Consider the following 25,622-nt stretch of genomic DNA (forward strand, 5'->3'; position numbering starts at 1 on the left):
AGCGCAATATATAAAAGTATGCAATCTCTCTCGGAGCACACACACCTTTGAAAGAGTTCCCTCTTCGAAGGCTGTGTCCACAAACAGCTAAAGGATCTGTAGAAATGAACAATGAGCCAGCAGAAACCAGCGGGCGGGTCTCCGTGTTCTCGGCTATATACCGAGGTTGGGCTTGATGAAACGTAAACTATAGAAAGATGCTATTTTAAACACACTCTTTAAAACCAAGCAAACACTGCCAAAGCAAATCCGGAAAAAAGACTAATTGGATGACATTGTTTCCTGAGCTCTTGTGAAATAAGCCAATACTGAAACAAATAACAAAACACTGAGGAATTGAACGAGGAATTAACCCTTTCAGTTCTGTGTTTTGTTATTTATTATCAGTTCTGTTGTCTGTTGTCGGCCATAGCTAATATACTGCAATACAATCTCTAATAGTTTACTTTTACAGTTATATGTCTTGGTTTTATCTTAACTTGAGAAAAAAAAGAAAAATAGTTTTTATTTTATTTTTTACGCATGAGCACACCATGAAACAAGGAAGGAAATAACTTCTTCTTTTTGAAACGGTTCATTCTGATTGACAGTCGGGATTCTTTCAAGATGTTCTTCTTTATTTAATCTTACATCATAATGGCCTTTTGATTCATAGCCTATTCTGCAGCGTGCGGCGCTGCCTCGGCTCAGTGGGTGGGACTTCACATCGATCCGAGGCGCGCAGAGAGCCACAAGGAGAAAGGAAGCGGATCTCATTCAGTCTTCCTCTCCGGTCCCGTGAGTTCAGTACCGGCGGCGACACATTACCGGCAGCGGCACTTTTAAAACTCCCGTATCTGAGAAAGTCATGTATAAAGTAGGAGCCTGAATAACGAAGAAGAAGAAGGCGAGGAAGAAGAAGGAGAAGAAGAAGAAGGAGCAGGCTCGTGTCTTAAACGCTTTAGAAATGCTTCTCTCCCCCAGGACAGGTGGAAGGTAAGTGATTATTTGTCACTAAAATGATGATAATAACATTAAGAAGTATTAAGCTGTAAAAAAAGAAAGAAACACAAGATGTTAACATGATTGCCACCCTGGTGGAATAAAAGAAACCACTCGGCAACTTTTTTTATTCTCTTATGTTTTGTTTTTATTTCACAGAAAAATTGCAAAAAACGGCCTGCAATAACAGAGAAAGAGACAGCCGGCGGACTTTCGTTTTTTAAACGCATCATTATGGGACTTCGCTGCCTCCTGTGTTGCCACCCCGCGGTGCTGAGTTCAGGGTCGTGCGGGACTTCCTCCTGCGTTCCCCTCTGAGCGGGTCTCCGCTGCAGAGTTCGACATGAACGACAGCATGGCCTCAAACGCACCGTGTCGCAACGCCACCTGCGATGACACCCTCATGGTGAACGGAAACGGCAAGCCGGCGACGAGCATCATCATGTTCATGGCCGGCGTGGTCGGAAACCTGCTGGCCCTCTTCATCCTCGGCGTCCACCGGAAGGAGCATCGCTCCAGGTCTTCCATCTTCTGCGTCCTGGTGACCGGCCTGGCCCTCACCGACCTGCTGGGCACTTGCCTCCTCAGCCCGCCCGTGTTCATCTGCTACGCCTACAACATGTCCCTGATCAGTCTGGGCGGCGAGGGCCTGTGCAACCTCTTCGGCTTCGCCATGAGCTTCTTCGGCCTGGCGCCCACGCTCATCCTGTGCGCCATGGCCGTGGAGCGCTGCCTGGCCATCAGCCACCCGTACTTTTACTCGGTGCACATCCGCCGCCGGTTCGCCAAACTGACCCTCTTCTTCATTTGCCTCTTTTCTTTGGCCTTCTGTCTGCTGCCGTACGTCGGCTACGGCAAATTCCGACAGTACTGTCCCGGCACGTGGTGCTTCATCGACATGGACGCAGCGGGAGGAGGAGGAGGAGGAGGAGGAGGAGGGGATGAACGGGCCGGTTTGGTGCTGGCCTTCTCGCTCTCCTACTCCTCCCTCATGGCGCTGCTGATCTTCGCCGTGTTCGTGTGCAACGGCTCGGTGATCGTCAGCTTGTGCCGGATGCACCGGAGCCAGCTGATGCGGCGGGGCTCCGGCGCGTCGACGGGGAGGAGGAGGAAGATGAGCCTGGCCTGGTTCGTCAAGGGAGAAGAGGAGATGGACCACCTGGTGCTGCTGGCGCTCATCACGGTCATCTTCGTGGTCTGCTCGCTGCCGCTCACCGTGAGTTCCCATTTGACCTTCCCTCTGTGTGTGTGTGTGTGTGTACCCACTCCCTCTCACTCAGAACACATTTTTTTGGGTCTCGTTATCAACACTTTTAGCCGGTTTTATCGCCGAGTCGTGACACATCGGCACGCTACATGCACAAAGGAAGAAAGAGCGGACACCTCGACGTATCGCTTATGCCGTTCTCGAAACATGAATCAAAAGTCCTGCGAGATAAAAAAAGAAGGGAGCTTGAATAGAAACAGAACCAGACTAGAACGGGCACTCGGTAGAGCGCATACCTTCGCATATCACAAGATTGGGCATTGAATTATGAACATTTTGGCATTAGTTGCATGCCAATTGGATAGAAATTGATGGTAAAAAGAAGATTTTGACCTTTTCATGACCTTGACCTTTGACCCGATTGATCCCAAAATCTAATCAAATGGTCCCCGGATAATAACCAATCATCCCACCGAATTTCATTCGATTCGGTTTAATACTTTTTGTGTTATGCGAATAACACGCATACAAATAAATAAATAAATACAAGGCGATCAAAACATAACCTTCCGCATTTTCAATGCGAAGGTAATAAGGGGAGTCTTCGTTATTGTTATCATCAACACGTGGTGACTGTCACGGGTTTCCAGAGTAAAGAGTTTCTCCTGAACTATACACGGTATAGCCTCATACTGCAATCTTTGCGTCCATAGAAAGCTCAGCAGGCACAGCCTTGGTGTTTTTGTGGCGGCGGTGTGTGTTTGCGTCGCCTGTTGTCTCCCACGCAGCTGTGCTATAAAAAGGTGTGCCTGAGCGCTGCCTTCGCCACACATGTGTGTGTCTTCTTGGCTCCATATCGCCGCCTGTTTGCCAAACCTGACAACCCTGGAGGACTGGTCTGGCCTTGGTGGTTGCCCATGAGCATGATGCCAAGAAGTCCACTTTGGGGGATAAAAAAAACCGCTGGAGGATGCGATTAAATTGGTTTCTTTTTGTTATAAAGGTAGCCCTGCTGTCGTAGCCTGGGACCAGCGGTGGTCTGATGATCACGTAGTTTACAGGAATCGGTCAAAAAAAGTGTTCACCAACGACTCACCGTCTGCGTCTGGATGGTTTTGGTAACACTTGGCCTGCAGGTTGGACTAACCCGCGGTGCATTCAGGGCCCCGGGGGAATGAACAGTATGACGATACACACTCGTCAAGACTTTGAGTCAGACTTCAAGAAACCGACTCCTTGACTTCACCCCTTGATCAGTGCACGGTGGGTTTTCACCAGGACCTGTTTCCACTGTTCTCTTCTCAAATGAACCTTTTGTTCTCGACATCGATTTGATTAGTTCGCGAACCCTAATTTTAGATTTACTCATCGAAATTCAAACGTACCAACTGAATCACAAGCACGATCAGTAGTATGTCATTCTGATTAATACAATACCCTGTTTCTAAGAAGTAGTGATGTATGTGTCATCTCTGCATGTGTGTGTGTGTGTGTGTGTGTGGGTGGGTATGTGTGTGTACATCTCGTGGTGGAAACTGAAACAGACGAGATGGTGATGCGATGTATGAGTGCAGCGCTGCACGTCGGTGGAGGTGGATGTGGGTGAGATGAAGAACAGTTGCTTGAAAATGAATGCTTTCTTTTTACCTTCGCATTGAAAAGGCGGAAGGTTATGTTTTAATCGCCGTGTATTTATTTATTTATTTATTTGTATGCGTGTTATTCGCAAAACTAAAAAAGTATTAAACCGAATCGCATGACATTTGGTGGGATGATTGGTTCTTATCCGGGGACCAGTTGATTAGATTTTGGGATCGATCGGGTCAAAGGTCAAGGTCAAGGTCATGAAAAGGTCAACATCTTCTTTTTACCATAGCGTGGTCAATTTGTATCCAATTGGCATGCAACTAATGCCAAAATGTTCATAATTCAATGCCCAATCTTGTGATATGCGAAGGTATGCGCTCTACCGAATGCCCGTTCTAGTTCATAATGTATACGGTTGAGAGGAGGTGAAATATGGTGGAATCAGAGAACTGAATAATGTTGCAGATTTTTTTTCATTTACAGATCAGGTTGCGAGATCTTGAATTTGCTTAGACGGACACAAAAAAATGGCGAGGGACCAGCAAAGGTTATTAATTATGCGAGGAGGCAAAAGTTTGCACCTTGTGAATTAGAGGAGTTGTGACGATCAGTTGCGTGTTTCTCGGAATAAAAGAGCTCGTTCTATTTTTTTTGTGGGGGGGGGACGTTGTTCTCAGGAGCTGTTGGCTGTGTGTTGTCCGGTTCACTGGGACCTGAATCACACTCCAGCTTCCCAGGCATGTCGGTGCACAGCCCCGGCCTGATGTCATATATCACTTCACACTGATTTAAACCTCGAGCACACACACACACACACACACAGTGGAATTACAGTAGACGGCAGATAAGGTACCGTTGACTCATAGACCCCGCTGTTCTGTAAAAACAGGTTTGATTAGTTTGATGTGGTGTGAAACACGAGGTCCATCGTGGTTTATTGACATATTGTTAGTGCTGTAAAGTCCTCTTCCAGTGACCCTGAATACTCTCACAGCTCCATTATGATGCCACCAGATTGATATCAATAAAATCAACATCAGTAAAAGCAAGTATATTACACAGTTTATATGATCCAATATTAACGTGATGTACTGTACGCTTTTTAAAAATGTATTCCCATGGCCCGTCCATCACTACTTATGTCAGTGCACCTGCTTCCTACACGGTCAAATATAATATAGTCAAAAAAATTTGCACTCGATATGGTCTATCGTCTTTTAATCGCAGGCCCCTGAATGGAATCACATCAAGCCAATACAACTTATTATTTATTCCCCTAGTAAATAGTGCTGAAGGCGTACATTCATTAATATGCAGTTATTCATTTATATCTCGAGCACATATACAAAACATTTGATGATTTCAGCTTTTTTATATGAGAATCTGCTGCCGACCATTGTGAATGAAAGATATTTGTGTTTTTTAATGTACATTTGACAATTTCAAGTGGTTGTGATGGAAATCTTTCAACATTTTCTGAAAATGTATCGATTAAAATAATCAATCCATCTAACAATCACTTCATGAAAAAATGAGACAATAAAAGAAATGCCTTAGTTTTAAAGCTCATCATGCCGTCATGCATGACTCATGTGGTTCCGTGTATTTCGGGTCAGTGATTCACGAATCTTGACAGAAGTTTTTCCTCTGAAAGGGAAATCAACTCTCCTCCAGGTCCTGCAGACAAGCAGCTGGACAATCACCAATATCTCCCCCTCCCGGCTGTTCCCATGGGAACCAATCCATTTCCTGGGGTCCATAAGTTGCCAATTAATAATAATAATAATAATAATACATTCTATTTGGAGGCGCCTTTCAAGTCACCCAAGGTCACCTTACAATAAAATCAAACAGGATACAGGATAAAAGTATGAAAGATAAAAACACCATTAAAACAGAAGTTCAACATAAAAACAAGTGAAGTGTACAGGATCCAGTTATAGAGAGAATGCTAGTTTGAACAGGTGAGTTTTGAGTTGAGACTTGAATGATGTGATGGAGTCTGATTGTCTTATGTGTAGGGGGAGGGAGTTCCAGAGCCTGGGTGCTGAGCAACTGAAGGCTCGGGCACCCATGGTGCTGAGGCGTGACGTGGGGATGGTTAACAGTCCAGAAGAGGATGAGCGGAGGGTGCGGGAGGGAGTGTATTCCTGAAGGAGGTCGTAGAGGTAAGTGGGGGCCAGATGATGGAGAGCTTTGTAGGTGAGGAGAAGGTTTTTGAAGTCGATGCGGTATTGTACAGGGAGCCAGTGAAGTTGGATGAGTACAGGAGTGATGTGGTCCGATGATTTGGTACAGGTGATGATCCGGGCGGCCGAGTTCTGAATGATTTGCAGTCTGTTGATGAGTTTGGTGGGGAGTCCGGTGAGGAGGGCATTGCAGTAGTCGATGCGGGATGTGACAAATGAGTGGACCAGGATTTCGGTGCTGGACTGGGTCAGTGATGGGCGGAGTCTGGAGATGTTGCGGAGGTGGAAGAATGCAGTCCGGGTGATGTTTTGAATATGGGGTGCAAATGAAAGGGTGCTGTCCAGAATGACGCCGAGGCTCTTGACTTGGGGGGAGAAGGGTACAGGGAATCCGTCGATGGTGATGGGTGGAGCTGTGGTGTGTTTGGATTTGGTGATGATGGATTTGGAGCCGATGAGCAGGGCCTCAGTTTTATTGCCGTTTAGTTTTAGGAAGTTCCTGCTCATCTAGCTCCGGATGTCTTCAAGGCAGGTGATGAGGGAGGTAGGAGGGATTGCCGCATTCGGTTTAGTGGAGATGTAGACTTGTGTGTCGTCGGCGTAGCAGTGAAAATGCACCCCATGGTGACGGAGGATTGTGCCCAGGGGGAGGAGGTAAATGGTAAAAAGAAGGGGACCCAATACTGACCCCTGGGGTACTCCCAGTAAAACACCCGAACACCCAGACTTGTGGTTCTTAAGTTGAACGAATTGTTGGCGGTCAGTGAGGTATGATGTGAACCAGGAGAGTGCAGTGCCAGTGATTCCAATGTCAGCCAGGCGGTCCCGGAGCAGAGGGTGCGAGATGGTGTCAAATGCTGCACTGAGGTCGAGGAGAATGAGAATGGTAAGGAGTCCGGAGTCTGCTGCACGGAGGAGGTCGTTGGTGATTTTCACCAGGGCTGTTTCAGTACTATGTTTTGTGGAAGCCAGATTGGAAGGGTTCATGAAGGTTGTTTGTGTCAAGGTGGGACTGTAATTGTGCGGCAACCACCCTTTCTAGTGTTTTGGAGATGAAGGGGAGGTTGGAGATGGGTCGGTAATGGTTTAGGACAGCTGGGTCAGCACCGGGGTTTTTTCAGGATAGGTGTGATGGCAGCCAGTTTGAGAGTGGGGGGTACAGTACCAGTGGTGAGGGAGGAGTTCATTATGTTGGTGATCATGGGGGAAATAGATGGCAGACAGGCTTTGACAAGGCAGGTGGGAAGAGGATCGAGCTGACAGGTGGTGGTTTTGGCTTTATGGACGAGTTCCGAGATGGTGTGTTCTGATACTGGGCTGAAGTCGGTGAGGGAGCTGATGAGAGGTTGGCCAGTCGTGATCACCCAGGGTCGATTGTTTGAGGAGGTGTTTGATAAGGCCAGTTGTTGGTGGATGTTGTTGATTTTAGAGCTGAAGAAGTCCAGGAAGGCAGTGCACTGATCAGTGGAGATGTCTGGAGGGAGTGTTTTAGGAGGCTGAAGTAAGTGGCTGACTGTTGAGAAGAGGACTCTGCTGTTGCCTGTACCAGTAGAGTGGATCAGTAGAGTGCTGCACTCATATCTCAAACTATTTGCTACTTCAGTAGTTTAACTGAAAAGGTCATCATTTTATCTTGTTTATCCATGGTTCAGAAATATATATATATATATATGAAAAAAATGAAGAAATATATGAAGAAAATGTCATCTTTTATCTTGTGAATCAATAGTGAAGATAAAAAAAATCTATATATATGTATATATATATATATATATATAAATATATACATGTATATATATATATTAATATATATATATGTGTATATATAAATAGCCCTGTACTTTACTGGAGCATCTTAAATGCAGCGCAGCACTGTGAGATGGATTTCAATATTTTGAATTAATGCTAAAAGGTTTCCATTAGCGTGGCTGCCGTCTGTCTTAGTCAGCAGACTCTCGCTGAACTGTGGGTGAGGTTAGGACAGGAAGCGCAACAACGATCCATCAACTTCATTTCCCCTCGCTGTGCTGGTGAAAGTATTCTAAGAGAGTCAAAATAGCAGCTTTTAAATGAGATGGTTCAAACTGACAGAAAATACTTGATCCTGTGATCATTAAAGTGAAGTTAAGTGATAAATGGTGGACTAGAAGCTCGGGAAGTTGGAAACGGTGAAGAATTGAAAGTGTGGTTTACATTCACTGTTTCTCAAGATTAGATTGGTACACCTCCACGTCCAGAGGCATTCGGGTTGTTAGGTCATACGTCCGTTTTAGTCGCTGGAGGGGAATTTTCTCAATTTTGGCTCATGTGTTGTGTGACCTCAAAAAAAACATTTAGCTCAAGAATACCTATTTTTAATTTTGACAATTTGAAATGTCTCACAGGATGAAATGATAAAGCTTTGGATGTAAACTTCAACTTTAATGGTCGGTGTAGCCCAACAACCGTGAGGTGGTAATTCTAGTTTGGAATAATCTTTTTAAACCCGCCCTGTTTAAATCCACGTTTGCCTTCCAGCAGTCTTCATATCTGCCTTTTGTTGGCAGAATTCAGCATTTCCTAACAAGTTCCTCCACCTGTAGATCAGTGGAAGAGCCTGACGCCCTCAGCATGGCGATGCATTGCATCACAATGTACACATGCATGGACTTTCTGTTCAAGTCCAAATCAAACTGACTGGTTTTTGATTTAATAACTGGTCCTTGTTGTCTCTTACTTTAATGTCAATGCATGTTTTCCCTCAAGCTCCCTCTTTCTCCCCCTGTGGTTTCTCACCACGTGAAGATTGAACTGCAAAGGAACAATACGTCTTGGGGGATTCACGAGATCGCAGTCAGTTGTGGAATTTGGAAGATGACAAATGGAAATACCAAACCGTGCACTTCCCATAGCTCTCGGAAACTGCGCCAAGAGGGCTGATGACAAGCAGCTGCTCTGAGAAATATACCGTCACAGGGTGTTGTGCCTCCAGGAATCGGTGCAGCGTCACATAAATCTGGATTGTCTGGCAGACTGGACGTAAGGGAAGAAACAAAATGCAAAATGTTATTTAAGGACCCTGAAACTGAATTGAGAAACCCGTTAACCTAGTCAGATTACAAACATATCTGCTTTAATACGACTACAATGTGGATACATGTTTCAGTCGTTTTGCTCGTAGGACCGTAACCTCTTATTGCCTGAATTTATTTAAATTATATTTTACAAATATTATTTTGTTGCTGATGCTAAATTAAGTGGAGATTGTTCATGTCAATGTAGCACATACAATAGATAGATAATTTAGGTATAATGAAAATTAGCAACATAAGGCCAAATTGGTTTGTAGACGATGTTATTGATGTTGCTGTTGCTAAAGCTGAAACGCCCTGTTCCGTTTCTCCTCTGTCTCCTGTCTCCTTGATTAGTTAATTCCCTTCACCTGCCCTTAGCCACTCCTCTGTCTCCTTGATTGGTTAATTCCCTTCACCTGCCCTCAGCCACTCCTTTGTCTCCTTGATTGGTTAATTCCCTTCACCTACTCTCAGCCACGCCTCTGTCACCTTGATTGGTTAATTCCCCTCACCTGCCCTCAGCCACGCCTCTGTCTCCTTGATTGGTTTATTCCCTTCACCTGCCCTCAGCCACTCTGTCTCTTTGATTGGTTAATTCCCTTCACCTGCCCTCAGCCACTCTGTCTCTTTGATTGGTTAATTCCCTTCACCTGCCCTCAGCCACTCTGTCTCTTTGATTGGTTAATTCCCTTCACCTGCCCTCAGCCACGCCTCTGTCTCCTTGATTGGTTAATTCCCTTCACCTGCCCTCAGCCACTCCTGTCTCCCTGATTGTCTCATGCCAGTACACCTGTGTTTTCCCCCTATATATTGTGCCAGTCGTTCCCTTGTCTCCTGTCGGATTGGTGTCTTTATCTCAGTCTCATAGTGTCTCTGTTTTGATGTCTCACTCTCAGTTCCCATGGTGATTCCTCGTGTTTTTTGTAGTTACTTTCAAGCCAGAGTTTTTATCTTTGACCTTTTTCCGAAGTAAAGTTTTCTTGTTTCACTCAAACCTGGAGACCAGCCTGTCTCTCTGCACCTGGGCCTCACCCCGTTACAAAAACAGGGCTTTGAAATTGTACAGCTTAAATGTGGAAATGTTTATGGTAACTATGCATCAACAAGTATTCCTGGGACATGTACGCCACCTCGGCTGCATTAAGACCAGAAGCGGTTTGAAGGGAATTCGAGACAGTCGTCGGCATACAGCTAAATGCACCTCAGGAGAGTTGGGAACATTTAGGAGCTGTCAAGTCCAGCGACACACCGATATTCCCTTGGAAATATACAGGATGACATGCTCTTGACTCCCAACATCCATAAACAGTAAATCAGTGTGGACAAAGAGGGAAAATCCCCAAATCGAGACTCATCCAAGATGACTCCAAGCTAAAAAAAATCCCATGTAACGCTCTCCGTTGCATCATTTTGAGACGTGGGAGTGGCACCGTCCGAGATGAAGAGATGCGAGCCGGCTTTGAGGGGCTCCATGGCGCTGCTGGGAGATACATCTCATTGTGAGCTATATTCTAGAATGAAAGATGATGCTCTGCAATCAGCAGCTGCCTTTGTGGGCTAAACAATAAGGATTCCCTTTCTTAGTGGGTGTACGCCTAAACCTCCATGGGATATACACACATTCTTCATATAGGAGCACACGTGTGATCCTATTACAGTAGCCACAAGGCTTGCTAGTTCGGCCCTTCAGGTTTTTTTCTCGATTTGAGCCATACAAATATAATAAAGATCCCAGAAGCATATCGGTTGAACCCCTTTTCAATGTGTCATCACGTGTGGTTGCTGAAGAACATGGCCTTAGGTTTCAGTCGATTAGAGGCGGGAGCAGGTGTCGAGAGAGATTTGTAATGGCTGAGGCACAGGATGATGAAAGGAGAGTAAAGACAGATGTGGAGAGGAGGTCAGAGATGGAAAACAGAACAGGAGGCGATAGTTCCAGGATTTTTGTTCTAGATATGAGCCAGAGTCGCTGGCCGAGTTCTGTGCTTGACTGAAGCTGCAGAAATATTTCCACTCTGCTATCTTTAGTGGATATTTTGACTTAAACTTGTAAGTGATCTTTTTTTTCACAAAACAGCTGTAAGTATACTTAAATATCAGCTTTACTGTTCACAACACACCTTTACTCATCATAATGATAATAATAATAATGATAAAGCATTTAATTTATATTGCGCATTTCAAGATACTCAAAGACACTTTACATAACATATTGAAAACATCCTAAAGTATATAGATTTATTTTTATTTTTACAATAAACACAATAAGAACATAATGTTAAAATAAATACAACCTCAAATATATAGAATAAAAAAAAAAATTACAATAAAAACAAGAAGAATATTATGTTAAAATTAATACAACCTCAAATATATAGAATAAAAATAACAAAAATTACAATAAAAACAATAAAAATATTATGTTAAAATAAACACAACCTAAAATATATAGAATAAAAATAACATAAATTACAATAAAAACAATAAGAACATAATGTTAAAATAAACACAACCTAAAATATATAGAATAAAAATAACAGAAATTACAATAAACACAATAAGAACATAATGTTAAAATAAACACAACCTAAAATATATAGAATAAAAATAACAGAAATTACAATAAAAACAATAAGAACATAATGTTAAAATAAACACAACCTAAAATATATAGAATAAAAATAACAACAACATTACAATAAAAACAATAAGAACATCATGTTAAAATAAACACAACCTAAAAATATATAGAATAAAAATAACAGAAATTACCAAAAAAACAATAAGAATATTATGTTAAAATAAACAGATAATGTTAAAATAAACACTGCAACTACGAACATATGCTGTTTGGGGCTTCATGTGTTTTTGCATCATGTTTTCTGACTCCATGTCCCCTGAATGATCTCAGTCTACTTCCAGTTAGACTTCTTGCCACATATTTTCATCACGAGCAATAAAATAAAATGCTGATGTTCCCTCGAACTGCTTAACTCTCAATATCCCTTTTTAAATAACAGGCCCCTGAAAGAAAAGAATATAATTCTGTATTCTTGATAAATCCACTGTGTGGCCGTAATGCATGTCGTCCGATATTTTGATAAATAAAAGATGAAAAATAGAACAACTTTTCCCAAAATATTTCTTTTGATGTGCATTCACACGTTGAAAAAACTAAATCCAACAAGTGTTGGCAACAAATGTGCAATTTGGAAACATGTTCCTAATGTGTGCTGCGTGGTCGGTCTGAACAACAGATGGTTCGCGTTGAAACGGGAGCGCGAGACGCAGGAATACGTTCCACTTTTCCCCGTAGGATCTATTCCTCCAATCTTTTTAGTGCCCTCGTCATCAAATAAGTAAGTGTATTGATCTTAACTAATGTTATTAGTCGTGGGCCTAGTTTGCTTCTTAAGGAGATGAAGAGTGGTGAGAGTAAATCTTCTCCAATCGATGGCGGTCTCCAGACTTGGTGTTTTGTTACTCACGCTGAAGAGTGGTGCTATTGGAGATGCATCTTCCTTTTACATTCTTTTTTCAGTTATTTACTTGACCCAGATTAAGATCATTTGTGGACCACATTTCAATCAAACATCATGTAATATTTGTGTCATTCGTAATCATTGTTGAACGTCATGCTTCCCGGTGTTCCCTCTGATATGACTCGTGCTGCGACTCTGAGGATGCGAGGAGCTGCGTGTGGTTGGTGACTGCTGTCAATATTACAGATGGTGAGCGAACACTGAGATGAGATACCGATGGATGAAAGTAGATTTAAGAACAAAGTATATTTATCATCATCATCAGCATCATCTTTTGTTTATGTTTTTTAAATTTGTATATGCAATATAGACCATTTTCATGTCGCCAGCATCCCAAATGAGCTCCTCTTCTGATTTTCTCTTTCCCGAGGAAGAGTGAGCTGGAAATGTGTTTTCCTGCAAATCTGCTTTTGTTTAGAATTTTGTGCATCATAAACTTTGATGAATGTTTTTTCTGTCTTAGTAAGCGAGGCGTAGTAAGGCCGACGTGTTTCCTGGGTGGCATTTGTCTTTGAGAGAGACGGCAACACAGGGATGATTTCCCTTTGCTGCACTGGGCTGGAAAGTCGTAGTTTGGTATGTTCGCAGGTTGCATTGCATGCATCTGTCTCATGAGGCGGATTAGAGAGACAGATTTAAATGTTAAAGGTTGTTGCCAAGACAATTATCACTCCAATTTTCACACGGTCATACACAAACATTATTTAGTGTTCTCCATATTTATACTGTATACATATATATACTGTATATATGTACAGTATATATATATACAGTATATACTGTATACATATACAGTATATATATACAGTGCATCCGGAAAGTATTCACAGCGCTTCACTTTTTCCACGTTTTGTTATGTTACAGCCTTATTCCAAAATGGATTAAATTCATTATTTTCCTCAACATTCTACACACAAAAACCCATAATGACAAAGTGAAAACTGTTTATTGCAAATTTTTGCACATTTATTAAAAATAAAGAACGAAAGCATAACATGTACATAAGTATTCACAGCCTTTGCTCAATACTTTGTTGAAGCACCTTTGGCAGCAATTACAGCCTCAAGTCTTCTTTGGTATGATTCCACAAGCGTGGCACACCTATTTCTGGGCAGTTTCTCCCATTCTTCTTTGCAGAACCTCTCAAGTTCCATCAGGTTGGATGGGGAGCGTCGGTGCACAGCCATTTTCAGATCTCTCCAGAGATGTTCAATCGGGTTCAAGTCAGGGCTCTGGCTGGGCCACTCAAGGACATTCACAGAGTTGTCCCGAAGCCACTCCTTTGTTATCTTGGCTGTGTGCTTCGGGTCGTTGTCCTGTTGGAAGACGATCCGTCGCCCCAGTCTGAGGTCCAGAGCGCTTTGGAGCATGTTTTCATCGAGGATGTCTCTGTACATTGCTGCATTCATCTTTCCCTCAATCCTGACTCGTCTCCCAGTTCCTCCCGCTGAAAAACATCCCCACAGCATGATGCTGCCACCACCATGCTTCACTGTAGGGATGGTATTGGCCAGGTGATGAGCAGTGCCTGGTTTCCTCCAGACATGTCGCTTGGCATTCAGGCCAATGAGTTCAATCTTTGTTTCATCAGACCAGAGAATTTGGTTTCTCATGGTCTGAGAGTCCTTCAGGTGCTTTTTTGCAAACTCTAGGCGGGCTGTCGTGTGCTTTTTACTGAGGAGTGGCTTCCGTCTGGCCACTCTACCAAACAGGCCTGATTTGTGGAGTGCTGCAGAGATGGTTGTCCTTCTGGAAGGTTCTCCTCTCTTCATAGAACAACGCTGGAGCTCTGTTAGAGTGACCATCGGGTTCCTGGTCACCTCCCTGACTAAGGCCCTTCTCCCCCGATCGCTCAGTCTGGGCAGGCGGCCAACTCTAGGAAGAGTCCTGGTGGTTCCAAACTTCTTCCATGTCCGAATGATGGCGGCCACTGGGCTCATTGGGACTTTCAATGCTGCAGAAATCTTTCTGTACCCTTCGCCAGATCTGTGCCTCGATACAATTCTGTCTCGGAGGTCTATAGATAATTCCTTGAACTTCATGGCTTGGTTTATGCTCTGATATGCACTGTCAACTGTGATACCTTATATAGACAGGTGTGTGCCTTTCTCAATCATGTCCAATCAACTGAATTTAGCACAGGTGGACTCCAATCAAACATCTCAAGGATGATCAGTGGAAACAGGATGCACCTGAGCTAAATGTTGAGTGTCATGGCAAAGGCTGTGAATACTTATGTACATGTTATGTTTTCGTTCTTTATTTTTAACAGATTTGCAAAAATTTGCAAAAAACAGTTTTCACTTTGTCATTATGGGTTGTTGTGTGTAGAATGTTGAGGAAAATAATGAATTTAATCCATTTTGGAATAAGGCTGTAACATAACAAAATGTGGAAAAAGTGAAGCGATGTGAATACTTTCCGGATGCACTGTATATTATGTATATATATGTATATATATACATTTATATATGTATATTGATGTGTAGAAAGAGAGAGAGAGATTTGTGTTTCTTTGCAGTAGACAGTTTTATGATTTTAAAAAAAAATGGTTAAAAAAACCGTTATAGACTCTAAAATATATGTGGAGCTTAGGTCATGCTATTGAAAACATAATATAAACGTAAATATACCAATATTTAAGACAAATTACAGCAAATTCAGATATACATATTTTTCAGGAGGATCAGACAAGCTGGAAAATGAGTTTTTCTTTAACAAATATGAGGCTTAGTAACTTCTAGTTCAAAGAATGAAACCCAAACCAGATTTTAAAGCTCCATAAAGCTCCAGGGAGCTGCAGGTTGGAGTGATACTTCTCTGGTGGTTCATCCCCAGGTACAATAGAGACGTGTACTTCCACGCACAAACCATCTTTGGCGGTAATATAATTATTTTTAATTTGGCAGCTGATCTAAAAAAAATTACAAAATGAAAGCCGACTGTCATGTTTTTTTTATTATTTATTATTTTGATGCTTCTCTTTCCAAATAAAACAAGCGGGGGGAGAGAGAGATGAAGGAGTCGATGTGCAATGTGTTAATGTTGGAAGAGATCCCGGTATGTTGCCAACTGCAAACCGGATCCACCCCTCAGTGTTAACGTAATAATTATGTCTTGCACGCAGAACAAATGGATTCTTGTTTCACGCTCCACCCTGCCGGCTCTCTCAGGAGACGTATGGCCTAATAAAAGTTGGCACAGCCCTTCGCTGTGAAAATCAACACCCGCACATCAAATAAACCCCAAGTGAGACGGGAGGTGGTGATCTTCTGTTGTTTGGAAAATGTCCACATTGAAAAAAACAGATATAATAAAAACCACTCGATTAAGATGACACAATAAGTTAAGAAGGAAAACACAACATAGGAATTCACCCGTGTGATTTCATGGAAACAATTAAATGTTTTAGACGTAACGAGGAAGTACGGTTGTCTTTTTGTGATCAAATCTTTTGTTGGTTTACGAGAAAGAGAAGATGTCCACATCGTGCTTATACAAAGGTACTCGGACCAAAAACATGCCAAAAATAAAATAAAGAATATACGGGTAGACATGCAAAAACAAGCACACATATTAACATATATATGCAGATACCTGCATACACTAATACACACACACACATATACTGTTAATTTACCCCCCTTCCACTGTTGGCGACGCCCACCCGCTCATACATCTCCAGATATTATATAAGAGAATAAATTATATTATGATACAATTATATATATTGTTGAATTTTGCGTAAGGCCGTGGACCAGGATAAGATAGTTTTTTCTCTAGCACCATGTATTCTGGCTATTCATAGTTCTATAGTCATGACAGTGCTTCAGTCCGGATGTTATTGGAGGTTCAGCACAATCATATTTCAGTTGTTTTTCAATTCCGGGAAAAGGGAACATTATCTTTTGTGCCATTTTCCCAAAACGTTTTTTTGTGCCGCATATAAAAACAATTCTGGGACAAAACGAATTCAATAAGATAATTGCAACCAGGCCGCCGGTGCTGACTGTGGCTCTACCCCCCGACATACACTGTATCTGATGGGAATGAATTCCACTCACTGGCCTAAAAAACGCTGGATGATAATTTAATGATGCTGACGAGTCCCCAGATGAGTTATTCTGAAGTCTGTTTATATTTGTTTCTATGTATATCTCTGTTGTGGCATAGGATGTGGAAGAAAGCAGGCGGAGTATACATGTGTTCATTTGGGGGGGAAACAAACAAGTGTGAACTTTAGGCTCGGAGAGGTATTTTGTGAAAGGATATCTTTTTCAGTTTTTATTGAAACACTTTATATATCGAAACTGGATGCATTTGTGCAGGAAAATAAACTTTTTTTAAAAAACACTTTATCGTACTTCTTAACCGGGAGCTATTTTTTGTTCACGAAGATCAAATCTGAAGAAAACCGAGACAGGCGCGACTCGTCCACTTGCATCATAAACATTTCAAGAAATGAACTCAGCATCTTTGGGCAGAATGCCAGCGACATCACGGTGCAGAAGGAAGTCACCTGACCTTCCAGAACGGGTCTATTTGAACCATGATCTTTACCAAAACTTAACCAAGTAGTCTTGTTGCACAAACCCATGAAGATTTCTGGTAGATTTCTGGTAGATATAATAATAATTATTGTGTTTGTTGCAGGTGGGAGTTCGTATTTTCAGAGCAACGGGTCTTCGGAACAATGAGCGCTTGTTTTGTGGATAACGTGCCGTCAGATCAGGGACAATGCTTATTGACTATTGGTGGTCTTATAATAATGTGCGGTCTGAACAATAAGCATCGCCTGAAAGGACATGGAAATAAAACACTTTCTTATTTCATGGAAGTGCTTTTGGGGTTGTCCATAATTCACATTTGGAGCATGAAGAGGAAACTCATTTATTCATACTCACACAGTATGAATTATGCAAAGCTGAAAAAAAAAAAACATTTGCAAGATGAATATGAATCTACAGCGTTGTGCAGCAGGTGGTGCATTACTGCAGCACACATTACTGCACCCAAAAACAATGTTGTCATATTGCTGTCATTTCCCCTCTTTTTAGTTCATGAAGCTTATCGTGTGTTTGTTTTATAAATCCCCAAAAAACCCAAACGGAACACTTCCAGCTGTGCGGGACACGTGAACTTCAGTCATAAAACAGCAGGCCGGCTGTGCATGTCGAGATTTGTAATTTTTTATTTCCATGTCATGTGCTGCTGATTATTTGTCCTGTTACAGTCTCGGTTAGCTTTGCTTGAATGCCAGAGAAAAAGAAGTGAAATTCAATAAAACTGAATAGTAAACACCGAGTAGAGCCACAATAAAAGTGTCTGTCTTATACTTCAACGCCTGAGATGACAGGAAATGACCTCGTTTCAACCCAAAGAGATACATATATTATTTAGAATATGTATGTATATGAGTACATTCACATTTGTTTTCACTTCCAAAAGTAAAGTCTAACTATTTCACTTATATTTACCATATTTATCACATTTACCAGAACTTCCCAGAACTAAGCTATAGATAAACTCCAGTTGTTTGAATGTTCTTTGTTTCCGAGTCCTGTATTGTTACAAGTCATTGATATTGTTGTTGCCAAAACTATCTTGCTAGATATATATATATATATAAAGAAACAATCAACCAATAGGCAATAATAAACTTACACAAATAGAAAATCACGAGTTGATGCATTGTTGATAAAGAATGGGCACAGTCATGTTCTTTAATAATAAGTAAACTAAGAAGCAAATTATCTGACGATAAAAGTTTTGTTCTTCTGTTTTGAAATAGTATGTTTATTATATAATTAGCATTATGATAAGAATCTTGATTATAATATAAAAAATATGTGAAAAGTGAAAATTACAGTTTGCAGAATCAAACCATTAAATTATAAAAATAAATTGGTCAAAGTACAATACCGAGCAACCTTTTGCTATCTCTCTATAGAAACTGGGGATTTTAGATAATTTATTATTTTTTCGTTTATTTTATTATTTTTAAACAACCAAAATATTTCAAGTGAATCGTTGCCAATGAAAAAAAACACAATTTGAGAAGCTAGTCGTGTGTACGTGGCCTGGAATGAGAAAAGTGAGACGACGATGCATCTAATCGAGAAGAACGCGTTTAAAATCGACAGCGGGCGCACGCGTATTCTTTTCATTGCATCACAAAGAACACAAATCCTCTCAAAAGATATTCCGCCGCTAAGTGCATCCACACATCTCGTGTGTGCAGCTTCATCCCTGTCGAAGAGGAACTGGGGTGAACGCCTGTTGCGCAACAGCGACAAGATTTCACAACATCGTCGACCTACTCTTCTCACATATTGGACACGTCTAATCAGCCCACCTCATATTTCACTTCACCAAATGTTAAGTTGTTTTTTCTCAGTTGCTTCCACTTCCTCTTTGCTGTGTTTGTTTTTCTGTTCGGTTGTCAAGCTGCGCCGCAACGCCTACAGCTTCCCACATGTGTTTGACACACTCTTTACGTGTGTACTCAGTTCTTCTTCCTTTACATCACTCGGAAAAAAAGAAAAAGAAAGGGTGATCCGTGTAGATTCTAAAGACATATATATGTGTTCTACTTTTTCTTTTCCCAAACTGAGGAAGACGAGATGCACGATTTATGGCAGAATGCAACTCTGTGTGCGTTTTATTCAATTCAATTCAGTTTATTTTGTATAGCCCATTCTCACAAATTACAAATTGGCCTCAGAGTGCTTTACAATCTGTACACATAGACATCCCTGTCCCAGAACCTCACATCGCATCAGGAAAAAACTCCCAAAAAACCCTTTCAAGGGTAAAAAAGGGAAGAAACCTTCAGGAGAGCAACAGAGGAGGATCCCTCTCCAGGATGGACAGAACAAGAGATGTCATGTGACCAGAAGGACAGATTTGACTTAAAGCGCGGGCAGCACGGTGGCTCAGTGGTTAGCACTGTCGCCTCACAGCAAGAAGGCCCTGGGTTCGAATCCCGGTCGTCCCGGTCCTTTCTGTGTGGAGCTTCAGTGTCATGGCTGCCTCTTAAAGGGCCGGTGCACCTGAAACGCTCTATAAACTACTCCCGAAAATATAGTTAAATAACTCTTTACATTTAATTATTGTTTATTTGAGTGTAGAAATATTGTACATAAGAACATTTCTCTAATCTTAAAATACAAACCCCTTTAATTTGAAACCTTCAAAATAAAGGTGTTTACATTTCCTTAAGAAAAGGTGATCATATGTCTTTCAAGCCCTCAGGGGCCACATAAAATGACGTGGCGGGCCTTGTGTTTGACACCTGTGCCGTATAGAAAAGCCCCATTGAGATTAAAATCTCCTTTATAAGAGCATCCTGGCCAATATGGCAGTATAGCATACTAAACAAAGTTTCAGACATACAACATAAAACAGTGACAGACAATAACAAAAGAGATACAAGATAATTTTTTAGATCACAGCATGAGTAAAACCAAAACTAAAACCAAGACTGACGTCATCGTATCCCAGTTCACACAGGTGCACATACCTCAGTCTAAAAAAAACATCTAAAACCAGATGAACCTTCCTCCAACTCTTTACATCTATTTTTAAAAACCTTTTGACCTTTTCATGACCTAATCAAATGGTCCCCGGATAATAACCAATCATCCCACCAAATTTCATGCGATTCGGTTTAATACTTTTTTACTTATGCGAATAACACGCATACAAATAAATAAATAAATACACGGCGATCAAAACATAACCTTCCGCATTTTCAATGCGAAGGTAATAATAATAATAATAATAACTTCATTTATATAGCACCTTAAAAAACAATGTTTACAAAGTGCTCCACAGAGAGTCAAAGCAAAACAAGTGGAATAGCAAGAAACCAATATTACATTTAAAGGTATATATTAAAATAAAAAATAAAATGGAAAATAAAAAATAAATAAATTAAAAACCAAATAAATTAAAAACATAGACATCCCTGTCCCAGATGTCGGATGAGTGGCTGGTGGTGACTGTGTGTGTTTGTCCAGTGTCCATGCAGCTGGATACAGTAGTTTTCTCTCTCTTTGAGCTCGTTCCCGGTCGATGTTCCTTTCTGCACCGTCACCATCCTCCTCCACCCTGGATAATCACCGCGCTGCTCGGCAGCTGCGTACAGACCGATGCATTCGTAATGCGCCTGTTTAAGGAGAGCCTGACATCTCATCAGTTTTTTGGGCCCCACATCTCGGCGTGCGCGTCGAGGCCGGCCGCTGATTTGTGGCTCGCGTTTGCCGGGAGGACCATAAGAGGCAGGGTGTCGAGCCGAGGGTGAGGGTGGTCACGCGGAGCAAGAGGGCGAAGGGGAAAAAAATGGCCGAGGATGCGTGTCTGGTTGAAATGTTTCTGGCAACACCGCGTGATGAATGAAGTGTACGATACCTGCGCGAGGCATTCGTCTTCGTGTTTGTTAGTGTGTCAGAGGCCTAGGATTAATATTTACTTCGACTATTGATTCAAATAACAACTTGTTCCCATGCATTACGTCTCTCACTAAGACTGTTAATGGAGTGATTCTTAAAGTAAAAGAGGTTAAAGTCCAATACGGACATATTTCACTCTTATTTCTGAGGCTTTTAAAACACTTGCCTCTTATATTGTGCTGGTATCCTGGCAAATAGATCTGTTCTAAGAACTGAATGACACACTTAATGAAGTAATGGATTGATGAATAGATGGTGTAACCCAAAACCTGGAGATGTTCATGATATCACTTGAACATGAGTGATTTTCATTTGGATGCAGATCATTAATTACATGGATGAAGTAACAGGAAAAACAGAATAACCGTCGGATTGTGAAATGTTTTCTCGGTCTCCAGGAAACATGATCTGTGAAAGGAAACTAAGGCCATATTGTTTTAATCTGTGTCTATTTGAGTACTAATATAATAGGGAAATACTATTTCCTTCATGTATAAAGCCTAATCAATCACTGAGAATCGTGACTACACTGGTTGTGCAATTGAAGAAAATGTGCGCAACCTCAAATACTTCCTTTAAAAAAAAGGTCAAGAACATGCTCGTTATGTAACGTTTACCCTTTCTGACACATCTCGAGTTGACCACCTAGTTTCGGGGTGTGTTTTACATTATTCTGCCCTATGAGCTCAACATCTTCTCAGAAGTATCACAAGATGTTTGCTGCTGTTTTTTTTTTTTTTTTCAGTCACACAGTCCGCCTCTTCCTCTCTGTTTTTCTTGTGGGTGTATCTGTAGGTCAATATGTGAGCGACCACATCCGTGTGAGTTCAGCTCATTGATGAGCGTGGGGAGGACGTCGGCGGCCCCGGCTCTGGCCCTTCTGGTCGCCTGGTTTGGCCTCTGCTCCCTTTGGGCCCTTTAGCTCATTAGTTTTCAGTCCAGGCCCTAAAGCGTCAGGGGAACATTAAAACCGACGCACAACATCACTCAATCAGCACCGGCCGTTAATTAGCTCACTGTTTGTTGGGTATTTCATGGAGGAAATGGAGAATTGTTGATAGAGACGAGGAGCGAGGTGACTGCTGGATGAGAGAGAAGCAGATAGCCAGCCAGCTGCCGCCGTCTGGGCTATCTTCATCTTTTAAAGGTCAGCCGTGGGTTTTTTGTCATATAGATTTCTCTGCATCTCTAGTCGGGACATTTCTAAAAATAAAAAAAGGCTTGCTCGCTCAAACACAGCACGTTCTATTGCAGGGGTGTCAAACTCATTTTCACGGCTGCTTCTTAAAGGGCCGGTTGTAACAGAAGTATATAAACGTATAAACTACTCCCCAACATATTGTCAGATAACTCTCTTTGCATGTAATTATTGTTTTTTTGTGTTTAGAAATATTGTACATTAAAAAAAACTCTAATATTGTAACATAAATCGATTTTATTTGAAGCCTTCAAAATAAAAGCACGGGATATGTTTCATACATTTCTTGGAGAAAAGGTGATCGTATGTCTTTCAAGCCGTCGGGGGCCACATGAAATGACGTGGGGGGCCAGATTCGGTCCGCGGGCCTTGTGTTTGACACCTGTGTTCTATTGGTATAAAGAGAGCAACGTTGAAGTTTGGTAAAGCCGCAGCCAGAGTCATGTGGTACTCTTCTCCCCACTCCACTGTGTCATTACGTATTGTCCTGGTAATCCTGTCATGGCAGCAGCATAAACCAATCACACCCACCACGACAAAACCAAGGAAAACCTTTTCTAAGTGTGACAACACCAAGATGTAATCCTCATCGTGACATAATATCCCCAAAACATTTCACTCATTACCTTACATGTGTGATTTCCGAGTACTAAATCACCAGAATTACCAATCTAAAAAAGGGTCAAAGCTCCAAAATTCCTGAGTACACATATTGATCATTTACTAGAGAAACACACCAGCAAAATCTTTGCTTAGCAGAGAGCACAATTGTTTTTAAAGACAGCAGGTGGGTGGTGTTAGAAGAAAATTGAAGATCTCTCCTCTCCCTCACAGAGGAAGAGGAGAGAGAGCAAGAATGTTGAGACTGCAGATCAAATTGCAGGTGCAGGTGACTTTTTCTTTGCTCCGCCCCCGATGCGCGAGACGGCGAGCCGAGAAGTGTTAACGCGACACGTAGAGACAGAATGACATGCTGGTGTGTGGATACGATCAACAACAGACGTTTAGTTTAATAAAAGAACAAAGACGTCTTTAAGAAAAGGACCTTAAATTACTTCTGCTGTAATCTGGCGAGATAGAGAAAATTACAGGGGGGCGGGCGGAGATTTTTTTTTTTTTTTCAACTCAAAATTGTCTGGGAGCCATATGCCGTCACCAGAAGAGCCACATATGGCTCGTGAGCCATAGGTTCCCGACCCCTGATGTAGCCTATTCACCAAAGCTTTAGGAAGTGACGGGTTGAGTTCTGCAACATGATTGGCCGATGGCCCGACCGGTTGTCCCCAACAGCGCTTTGCATCCTGAGACCTAGAGGGAGGTGTTTAGACACAGCTCTCTTGTATTTTCTCCGCGTGTGACCTCTGATCTAACTCGCCTCCTTCCTCTCAGATCGCAGGCTTCATCAACGCCGTTCGTCCGTTCTGCGGCGACATGAAGAACCTGACGGCGTTCCGCTTCTACGCGCTGAACCCCATCGTGGACCCCTGGGTCTTCATCATCTGCCGCAAGTCCGTGTTCAACCACCTGGCCTCCGTGCTGAGCTGCCGCTTCAGCAGGAAGGCCGTGAAGACGACGGCCCACTGCGCTCTGTCGCTACCGCTCGACAATCACGTGCGGCGCGACACGGACGTGACGGTGCCACGGACCGACATGTACCACGGGGTGCCTCTGTGACCCAACGGGACCCCGCGGATCTGCACGGGGGGGGGGGGGGGGGGACTGTAAGCCAGGAGGAGGTCCGGGGTCTGATTTTAAAAAACAGTTGTGAAATGATATTTTAAAACATTTGCATCCCGGATACGTGCACTCACAGAGACTTTTGACATTTTTGGAAGAAAAAACAACGATTGCACTCGGTGTTAAACTTCCAATAACTAATAGAAACTGTTTCAAGGTTGCAAGAAGCCGTGTGCCATAAAGCAAACAGCACTGTCACTGTGACTTAGTGCTCAGGAATCATATCCTGCCTATGGATAATATCCTGTAATATCTGAATATGTGCACTGGGGTAGAAGCTATATGGGTGAACAATATGCATGAGTGTAGATACTCTTCTTTTTTCTCTCTCAGCCTTTTCTTTCAAACACAGCCAGGTACTAATGGATGGATCACAGCTACAGATCTATGACGTGTCATGCAGGCCACGCTGAACATGGACATTCTATATGTCTTCTATATATTTTCTATAACCCCCAAAATCACAAATTACAAATTTGACTCTTACATACGACATCCCTGACCTTTTGACCTCCCATCGGATCAAGAAAAACTCCCAAAAAACAGAAGAAAAAAAACGTTCACAGGAGAAAAAAAGGGAAGAAATGTTGAGGAGAGCAACAGAGGAGGATCCCTCTCCAGGATGGACGGAAGCAAGAGAAGTCATGTGACCAGAATGACGCGTTACAGAGTTACATGAACACATTCAATGAATATGACAACAAATTATGAATAATGAGTAGTGAGTAGTCGGCGTGGAACACGATCAGGATAACCACGATCCATGTAAACAGAAGGAGCGGCATCATCAGGGTAATAGCAGGGAGCAGGGCCAAGGAGGCAGGAGGCAGGAGGTAGGAGGTAGGACCGGCTCCAGACACAGCCAGGTCCAATGGACCCTGTGAGGCGAGAAGGCCACAGACTCCGGGGAAGAAGAAGAGTTTATAAAGTTCAATGAAGAGACGTGAATGTGTCCATAAGGAGAGAGAGAAGAGGAGAGAGGAGCTCAGTGTATCCTAAAGCGTCCCCCAGCAGCCTCTCAGCCTATAGCAGCTTCTCTAGGGGCGGGACCAGGTGAACCTGATTCAGCCCTATAAGACGATCACAGAGGAAAGTCTTCAGCCTACTCTTACACGAGGTGACCGCGTCGGCCTCCCGGACTGAAGGTGGAAGCTGCTTCCGTACCAGAGGAGCTTGACAACAATGACGGTAAATTCCATGTCGTTGCCCCATGACACGTTAATCCGTTTCTCCAGACCACACTTTATGACCTCTCCATCATCAGTGACAGGTTGAGTGCGAGCCAAAAGAGAGAGAGACGTATTTCATTCAAGCGAGGAGAGGCTGTCATTTGGTTTCCCACATAAATATGAATATGGATATGAACCATTGGCCGGCTTCGCTAACGGTCCTTTCTAGGTTTTTTTTTGCTTTGAGCTCCATGCATGTTGATGTTTGGCATGTATCATGTACGACATCTTATCGCAGCATGTTTCCTTGTTAACATTAGCTCCTTTGAACAAAACACAAAGGACAGCTTGGGCTGACGGTGATGTCATCAGTCTGTGTGGGTATTTTGTCATAAACCAAAGTATTGAAGACGTTTAGACGTTGACTTGGTGATGGCACTAAATGTAAAGAGTGACGGAAGATATCACACCTGTCGTCGTCACATGTCGTGCATACTCTGTGTTCC

At 42.4% G+C, this 25,622-nt stretch overlaps 1 protein-coding gene across 2 annotated transcripts; it reads left to right on the forward strand.

Moving 5' to 3' along the window:
• The first annotated feature begins 757 nt into the window (after nt 1–757).
• ptgir (prostaglandin I2 receptor) lies at nt 758–23,895 on the forward strand. Of its 2 annotated transcripts, none has more exons than XM_056441275.1 (3): nt 758–975; nt 1,141–2,197; nt 23,600–23,895. In XM_056441275.1, the coding sequence occupies exons 2-3, from the start codon at nt 1,325–1,327 to the stop codon at nt 23,882–23,884; spliced, it is 1,158 nt and encodes a 385-aa protein (XP_056297250.1). In that variant the 5' UTR covers nt 758–975; nt 1,141–1,324; the 3' UTR covers nt 23,885–23,895. The 2 variants fall into 2 exon arrangements, with proteins under 2 accessions (XP_056297250.1, XP_056297251.1); XM_056441276.1 differs by lacking the exon at nt 23,600–23,895 and adding an exon at nt 17,213–17,285.
• The last annotated feature ends 1,727 nt before the right edge of the window (nt 23,896–25,622 follow it).

Source organism: Pseudoliparis swirei, chromosome 20 (assembly GCF_029220125.1).
Source record: "Pseudoliparis swirei isolate HS2019 ecotype Mariana Trench chromosome 20, NWPU_hadal_v1, whole genome shotgun sequence".
NCBI lineage: Eukaryota > Metazoa > Chordata > Actinopteri > Perciformes > Liparidae > Pseudoliparis > Pseudoliparis swirei.